Source organism: Microtus ochrogaster, chromosome 1 (genome assembly GCF_000317375.1).
Source record: "Microtus ochrogaster isolate Prairie Vole_2 chromosome 1, MicOch1.0, whole genome shotgun sequence".
Classification (NCBI taxonomy): domain Eukaryota; kingdom Metazoa; phylum Chordata; class Mammalia; order Rodentia; family Cricetidae; genus Microtus; species Microtus ochrogaster.
The window spans coordinates 24,832-33,622 of NC_022009.1; the positions used below are offsets into that span (position 1 = coordinate 24,832).

Here is an 8,791-nt window from a genome sequence, read left to right on the forward strand (position 1 = left end):
AAGTCCAAGGACCGCCCACCTCCATCCAGGTTTAGTAAGTTGAGCATCCAAACCGCCCAGGCCCCCCCAAAGCCAGCACATGCAGTAGGATCAAAAACCCATTGCCATTGTTCTTGAGTTCTCAGATTTTTCCAGCTTCTTAATGTAAGCATTTAGTGCTATGAATTTTTCTCTTAAGACTGCTTTCATTTTGTCCCATACATAAATTTGGGTATGTTGTATTGGTCATTTTTATTGAATTTTAAGAAGTCTTTAATTCTTCCTTTATTTTTCCCTTGATCCCTTGATGCTTGAGGTGAGCATTGTTTAATTTCCATGTGTTTGTGGGCTTCCTAGAATTAGTGTTGCTATTGAATTCTAATTTTAAGCCATAGTGATCCAGTAAGCTACATGGAGCTATTCCAACTTTTTGTACCTGTTGAAGTTTGTTATTGAGTATGTGGCCAGTTTTTGAGAAGGTTCCATGAGGTGCTGAGATATTCTTTTCTGTTTGGGTGGAATACTCTATAGATGTCTGTTAAGTCCATTTGAGTCATAACATCTGTTCTTCTCTCATTTCTCTGTTTTTTGTCTGACTGACCCGTCCAGTGGTGAGAGTGGAGTATTGAAGTTTCCCACTATTAAGTGTGTGGGGTTTAATGTGTGATTTAAGCTTTAGAAGTGTTTCTTTTACATTTGAGAGTGCCCTTGTATTTGGGGCACAGATGTTCACTACTGAAATTTCCTGCTGACAGATTTTTCCTGTGACTAATAGGAAATGTCCTTCTTTGTCTTTTTGATTGACTTATTTTAGTTTGAAGTCTATTTTGTTAGATATTAGGATAGCTACACCTGCTTGTTTATTAGGTCCATTTGATTGGAAATTTTTTTTCCAACCCTTTACTCTGAGGCAAAGTATCTTTAAGGTTGAGGTGTGTTTCTTGTATGCAGCAGAAGGAAGAATTCTGTTTTCATATCCAGAAAGCCTGTGTCTTTTTATAGGTGAGTTGAGTCCATTTATAGTAAGGGATATTAATGAGCAGGGATTACTATTTCCTGTGAAGTTAGTTTTTGTTGTTGGTGATGTTATTTTGTGTGTTTTTCTCTTCTTTGGGTTTTGCTGCTGTGAGATCATCCACTGTCTGTGTTTTTGTTGATGTAGCCAATTTCCTTGGGTTGGAGTTTTTCTTCTAGTACTTGTATAGAGCTGGGTTTGTGGCTAGGTATTGGTTAAACCTGTTTTTGTCATGGAATATCTTGTTTTGTTCTTCTATGGTAATTGAAGTTTTGCTGAGTATAGTAGTCGCCCAGACTAGTCTTTAGCTTGCTCTGTAGAGTAGGCTCTCCTTAAATTTGTGATCTCCCTGCTTAAGCCTCCTGAGTGTTGAAATTAAAGGCTGCACCATTATGTTTAGTTCTTCAAGCTGTGTATGGGTGCCTGTATGCAATATGTGTGTGCCTTGTTTTCTGTAACTTACTGAGTTTCAAGATGATTTGAATTTTTTGCAAGCAATTAATAAAAATTCATTTGAGTTGATTGCTATAAAGTTTATTTTCTTTAGACTGTGTCTTGTCATGGTGTCTTGATTTGTTCACATATTTACATAGTAGTCCTGCTTTATCTGTAGGAAAACATGTTCTAAGACCCTGACCCTCAGATTGTGCAACCATGGATACACCAAACTTCTTATAGACCTGCGTACTGGTGACCAAGTTTAATTTATAATTAATGATAATAATAATGAAAGAGAAAAATTACAATAAACAGTAAAGAAAGCTGCAAACATGATCTCTTAAAGTGTAGGCTTTTTTTTTCTGTCTTTGAGAACGCCTGGGTTCTTCATCCTGTCAACTCTTCCTGACTTCATAATATGCTTGTCATTATTGTTTCACAGCTTCAGACCATCTGTCCGACTTCCAGATTTCATATCTTGGTGCTTTTATTCTTTGGTATATTTATGAAAGTGTGTTCTACTGGGAATTGTAATGTTTAACCTTGACTGTCAACCTGATGATATTTAAAGACATCACAGAAGCATACTTTTATAGCTTCTCTGTGGTATATCTGAACTGTTGCTATCACTCCTCCTGTACTTGTGTTTGGGGTTGTTATTAAGTAAAGTATAGGTTACTTAAACTTCAGTACAGTGGTGTTTAGTCAGTCAATCTGATAACCTAGGTGCCTAGTGAGTGACTAGTAGATGGACAGCATACACAGTACTGATGTGCTGGATAGATGGATGAATCATGTCCTAGGGCCAGAACTCAGTAGTTTAAAATTTTATTATTCTATCAAAAATGACATGTGATTTAAAACATGTTTGAAAATTTCCATATAGTATTTTTAGATGATGGCTGATGGGCAACTGAAATACCAGAAAATACCAGATAGCAAAGTAATGCATAAAGAGTGATCATATGATCATGATGGTGTCTGTGCATTTAAAGAAAAATTACTCCAATCTCATTGATGTTCATCCTTCTTCTCTGGTACTAGATGTCCTGTCCTGGGCATTTAGGCTCTAGAGGTTCTCTGTACTCAATAGGAGGCAAGCGAAGACCAGCTATTTGGAGATTATACTGAAAGGTGGGGAGAAGGCCTTTTCACAGTCCTGTAGAACAGTGTCAGCTGTAATAGGAAGGTCACCTCTGTTGCTCTTTGTAGTCCCAAGGGCCTGTGCTCTATAAGTCTGCTTTCTGTAGCAGTATGAAGCAAAATAGAAATTGGCTCCTCAAGTGAACATAAAAGGCTTCTTACAAAACCAGATGGCCAGGAATACCATCCACTGTATTCTTCACTATTACAGAAACCCCAAGAAGCGAGAGAGAGAGAGAGAGAGAGAGAGAGAGAGAGACAGAGACAGAGACAGAGAGAGATTGTGCTCTTCTTACCTATACAAGCATAAACTTAAAACATCTCTGCTTTGTGTTTGTCTATGGTACTGTTAACTTTTTAAAGCTCTCACACAAAAATTTTCACTGTGAGAAAAATGTACATATTGATGAAAAGGTATAAACACTATAATTTTGCAAAAAGATGCATACATTCACCATATCTGGTGAGTTTATTCTTTTCTGTAGTTTTCATTTTTTTCTCTTTTTACCAACACATTCCCTGGGAATTCTAAAAAACTTGAAATAACTGCATACTTTTTAGTTTTATAAGAATTTAATTAACTATCATTTAAATTTAAGCTGTAATTTACTTAGTTAGTATACTGAGACTCTCAGAGATTTCTAGTTTCAGGTTCAGTTATACCGTATTTTCTATGACCTAGCACTAAAACACAATGGAACAAAAATTCTTTCTAACTATGGCATTTAAAGTGTTGAATCACCTTTTGCAGTAGAACCAACAATACACCAACTGGATACCTTTCTCCACACCGTGAAGCCCTGGTGTGAAAGCACTCACTCAGTCACACGTTTGTTCTCATAGTCAGATCTACATAAGTTAGTCCCCCACAATCACCCTTACTGACAGGACTTATTGACAAGAAAGGAGTCCCACGCAGGAGGCACTGAGGAGAGAGACAGTATGTCTGCTCTTACCGACAAACAGGTCTGTGTGGCTCTCAATTCTCTAGCAGCAGACTCAGGAAGGTGTAATCCACTGGCCTTTGCACTAACCCAACAAGCCACTGATATTCTGTATTTACCCTTCAGCTTGGTTTCAATTAACATAAGATCATAGCCCAGGAAATTAACTGTTTATGCCTTTACCCCTAGAAATACAGAAAAAAAAAGACATGAGTCACTAAAACCAGCTATAGAGAAAGTAATTCTTACCTGGGTGCTGGCAGGCACACTGCTGGTATTTTTGGTTTTTTGGGACAGGGTTTCTCTGTAATTTTGGGAGCCTGTACTGGAGCTATCTCTTGTAGACCAGGAGAACTCAAAGAGATCTGCCTGCCTCTGCCTCCTGAGTGCTGGGATTAAAGGTGTTCACCACTGGTGCCCAGCTGAGATTTCTTTTAACTCAGGCAGTTAGATGTAAAGCAAGCACTCTGCCTTCTTCCCATGCCCACGGGTTGCTATGACTACCAAGGCTATGTTCCCAGCCACCAGAGAAGGAAGCAGAAACACTCAGAAAGTGCAACAGTGCTGCTGTGTTGTTCTACAATTATTAATTATATAAAACTTCTAGTTACACTTAAGTAATGTAGTTAGTGAATGAAAACTTCTTTTTTTGTAGTGACTTCAAGTTCCATTTATAATTAATCTTCCTGGTATCTGCTGGGGAGCTTCACAGTCACGTGTCCCCCTGCGATGTTTGAGTCAGTTTGGTCTACCCCTCGGACCCTTTTTCCCAGCTAATTTTCACTTGCTGTAGATGCCCTGCTCTGAGCCCTTAGGGGGGTGCTGAAGCAGGTCCCCTGATAATTTTCACTTGCTGTAGATGCCCTGCTCTGAGCCCTTTGGGGGGTGCTGAAGCTGGTCCTCTGATAATGGCTGGGCAGAGAGGAATATACAGTGGGAAGAGACAGGAGCTCAGGATTCAATCTAAAGTTTTGTAGGGACAGCATTCAGTCTGAGAATTCATGGAGACAGGGTCTTGCCCTGTTCAATTTGAGGGTTCGGTAGAGGTAAAAAGTCTTGTCTGGTGGCTGGCTCCTTTACGTCTCTGATATTTCAGCATTCACTGCTATTATCTGACTCGGGGGATTTTATAATTAAGACCAATCAAAAATTGAACTACAGCCGGGCGATGGTGGCGCACGCCTTTAATCCCAGCACTCGGGAAGCAGAGGCAGGCGGATCTCTGTTCTGTGAGTTCGAGACTAGCCTGGTCTACAGAGCTAGTTCCAGGACAGGCTCCAAAGCCACAGAGAAACCCTGTCTCGAAAAAACCAAAAAAAAAAAAAAAAAAAAAAATTGAACTACAATCAATAACCCTGAAAACACCCCATAACTATAGGCTTCAGTTTTAGTTCTCTTCCTTTGGGGACATGAACATATCTGAAACAAAATAACGTAACTATGAGCTGAATAAAGCAATTCAGCACAAAGCTTGGAAGTGGAATATTTGAAACAATGATTCACAATTTTCCACCTTAAAAAATGGCAGAAATCAAAGTAAACGCATTATAAATTTTAAAAAACTATGTTAATATTTATACCTCTCATTAGTTATTAAATTTTAGGGTTTGAAAACAATCAAAAAACTACTAAGTGACGTTGTTAACACAGTTTTTTGATGTGGAATTGCCCTCTGTATGATATGAGTATGTTTTATTGTCATTGGTTAATAAAGAAGCTGCTTTCTGCCAATGGCTTAACAGAGTAAAGCCAGGCTGGAAAAGATATACAGAGAGAGTAGGCAGAGTCAAAGAGAAGCCATATAGCTGCAGCCACAGAAGATGCCAGATACTGGTAGGCCACAACCATGTGGCAATACACAGATTAATCAAAATGGGTTAATTTAAGATATAAGAGCTAGCTAGGAATATGCTAGAGTCATTGGCCAAGCAGTGTTGCAATTAACATAGTTTCAGTGTGATTATTTCAGGTCTGGGTGGCTGGGAAATGAACGAACAGCCTCCACTTACAGTTTTTAGGTCCATAGCTCTTTTTTTTTTTTTTTTTTTGAGACAAGGGTTCTCTGGAGCTTGTTCTGGAATTAGCTCTATAGACCAGGCTGGTCTCCAGTTTACAGAGATCCACCTTTCTGGAGTGCTGGGATTAAAAGCATGCGCCACCATTGCCCACATCCATAGTTCTTGATCACGAAATCACAAATGTCACTAAAAGCACACACACAAAAAAAGCCATAGGCTTTAAGAAACTTCAATAACTTCAGTAAACTTTAGAAACTAAAGTTAGTGAATAAGAAACTTAGTTTAAGCCAGACAATGGTGGTACACCCCGTTTAGTCCCAGCACTGTGGTGGCAGAGGCAGGTGGATCTCTGTAAATTCAAGGTCAGCCTGGTCTAGAGAGTGAATTCCAGGACAGCCAGAGAAATCCTATCTCAAAACAAAATAACTAAAAAAAGAAGGAAACTTAATATAAAATGGTTTCAATTTAAAAGCTTAAGTATCATTTATATTTTTACCATTTGAATATTCCCAGTATCAGAGGTTTTAGACATTTCCAAAAATAAAGATATTAACTTATTTCCAAACGTATAAACACAACTTCTTCTTCTTCTTTTTTTTTTTTTTAAAGAGAAGGGTCTTGTGTATTCCACCCTTACCTTAATCTAATTATATAGCGAAGGTTGACCTCTAATTTGGATACTTCTGCCTTCTCCAAGTATTGAAGCACAGGTATGTGCTACTACTGCTAATTTAAGTGGGTGTTGAGGACTGAACCCAGGACTTCCTGTAAGCCAGAAAAACATGTAGCAAAGCTGCAAAGCTATACCCCAGTCCAACATAATTTAAAAGAAATAGCACAGATAGAATGCAAACTATATGTGTGTGTGTGTGTGTGTATATATATATATATATACACACACACACACATAATGCTATCACGCAACCCAGTATACAGTTCCATCACTACAGCAGATGAAAGCAAAACCTTACAATCATGGATGACTGGCAGTTGTTCTAAGTGATCAGCAGAGCCAGGAGAGCATGTGGGTACACAAACAAGTACATAAGAACAGAAGTTTAAATTCTAAGGGTGGAAGAGAAAAGGAGAGCTAAGGACAAAATGTGGAATGCTACTGTGTACATATGCTATATATCCACCCACAAATCATTTAAATTCCTGCCCCCAGCCCACCACCCCTTCACAGGGATAGTTGATTTCAGAATGAATCAGTTTCTCCCCAGCTATGTTCAACTGTAACAAAAGTCTCCAACCTGATTAAGAACATTTTTAGCCTTAATAGTCTATCTTGACAAAAATCAAAGCAAGGAAGTAGAATGGCTCACTGTGAAAAGCTTAGGAAACAGAACCCTGGAATAACGCAGCCATGTTCCATACACAAAGTTTGATTTTGTATTGTTTTGTGTCTTGGGACAGGGTTGCACAAAAACTAGGTTGGCCTCGAACGTGAACAAGCAGTTCAACAGAGAATGACCTTGAACTCAGGAGCTCCCTGCCACTAGCTCCCAAGTACTGGGATTCTAGATCTGCATCACGCCTGGCTTCCTCATATGATATGATATGTTATACCTCTTGAGACAGATTATGGAAAAAACGTAACCTACACATAGACATATAATGCCTACCATTAACCACAGTCTCTCTCAACCCTATTTAACCTAGCAACAGTGGGATATTTATTGTAAGAGGAAGGGCACTGCTCTTAGACAAAAACAATGCTATAGGACAATGTGTACATCACTTGACCTATTAAGTACCTGTTTTCAGTCTGTAAAGTGGGACAATACTTTCTAACCTAAATCCAACTGATAGCGTCAGAGGATCAAATCAGAAAACCACTACAGTATTTGTAAACTGCTACAATTACAACTACACAGGGTTCTTTTTAAAACTTTCTCCCAAATTATGAGTGTCACTGTAAGGTTGGAATAAATATCCAGAAACAGAAAATACAAATATGGTTTGAAGGACACTAGACTTTCATAGGACGATAATGAAATACTGATTAGGATATGGAGTCTGTCCCGGAGTCTGAACATGCGTTATGAGCTCTAGGTGCAATTAAAGTCCTGATGCAAAACGACATTTCCATACTTACCCCCTTCCCCCACCCCCAAAGCCAGTGGCCAGGTCCTTTCCCCACCCCATGTTATACTGCGTTACTTTTGTGTGAATCACTGGGAATAAATTCAGTCAGATGATGCACGGGGAGGGGCTTCAACTCTGCTATCTTCTTCCCCAGTAACTTTTTTCCCCCCTTTTCTCGAGACAGGGTTTCTCTGTGAAGCTTTGGAGTCTGTCCTGGAACTCGCTCTGTAGACCAGGCTGACCTCGAACTCAGAGGGATCCACCTGCCTCTGCCTCCCGAGTGCTGGGATTAAAGGCGTGCATCACCACCGAAAGGCTAAAGATTTCTTGTAGCTTAATTCTTGTGGTTATGGACATAAACTACTCATGACCTCAGTACGAATTACTATTGCCAATGGTCAGGTACAGAATTCAGAACACCTTCTTGTTTCTTGCACAGGCCTCACTCTCAACTCACAACTAACTCTCCCACGCATAAACTAATGCCACTGCGTTGGTAGCTCTATTCCATGGCCAAGAACGGATGAATGAACCGGGCCTGGGAAGCACCAGGAATGGTGCTTGATAAAGTGTCACAAAGTCCCGTTATCGCCTCTTGTCTCAGGAAATAGCTGGGTCAGGACCGACAGCTGCATCACCGAAGGACGGCGCATCCCACGGGATCTTTTCCCACCCTCGTGGCGCCCACGCAAGCCTACCTGTTGTTTCGGATGCTGAGCAGCACGCACAACACCAGCTCCAAGTAGATGCGCAGCACTTCCAGCCAGCGAGAGGAGAGCTGCAGGGCCTCTCCTTCCTCCCCTCCGGTGCCCGCATCGGTGCCGCCGCCACCACCGCCGTCGCCCGGCCCGCCACCTCCGCTCAGGTAATTCTCCGCGGCGAACTCAACGCGCAGCTCCCGCACGAACCAGCCGCACTTGCGCATGAGGAACTCCAGGCGCGGCTGCTCCGCGGGAGAGACGCGGAGGCAGAGGCGGAGCTGGGGCCACAGCGCAGGGTAGAAGAGGCACTCGCGCCAGTGCGAGCAGGAGGCCGAGGCCCGCAGCCGGTCGGGCGGCGGCAGGAAAGAGAAGATGTGCACGATGAGTTCGCTGGGCAGCGACGCAGCGCCGGCCGCCTGCCCGCACAGAGCCATCCGGCCCCGACGCCGGCCGCTCGCCCCCGGC

At 41.4% G+C, this 8,791-nt stretch overlaps 1 protein-coding gene across 1 annotated transcript in view; it reads right to left on the reverse strand.

Moving 5' to 3' along the window:
* The window catches only part of Fbxo33 (F-box protein 33), a 33,610-nt gene extending 24,825 nt beyond the window's left edge, over nt 1-8,785 (reverse strand). The window contains exon 1 of the mRNA XM_026777827.1: nt 8,324-8,785. Coding sequence (XP_026633628.1) covers nt 8,324-8,760 — 437 coding nt within the window. The 5' untranslated portion in view covers nt 8,761-8,785. The remainder of the gene's footprint in view (nt 1-8,323) is intronic.
* Between the last annotated feature and the right edge of the window lie 6 nt (nt 8,786-8,791).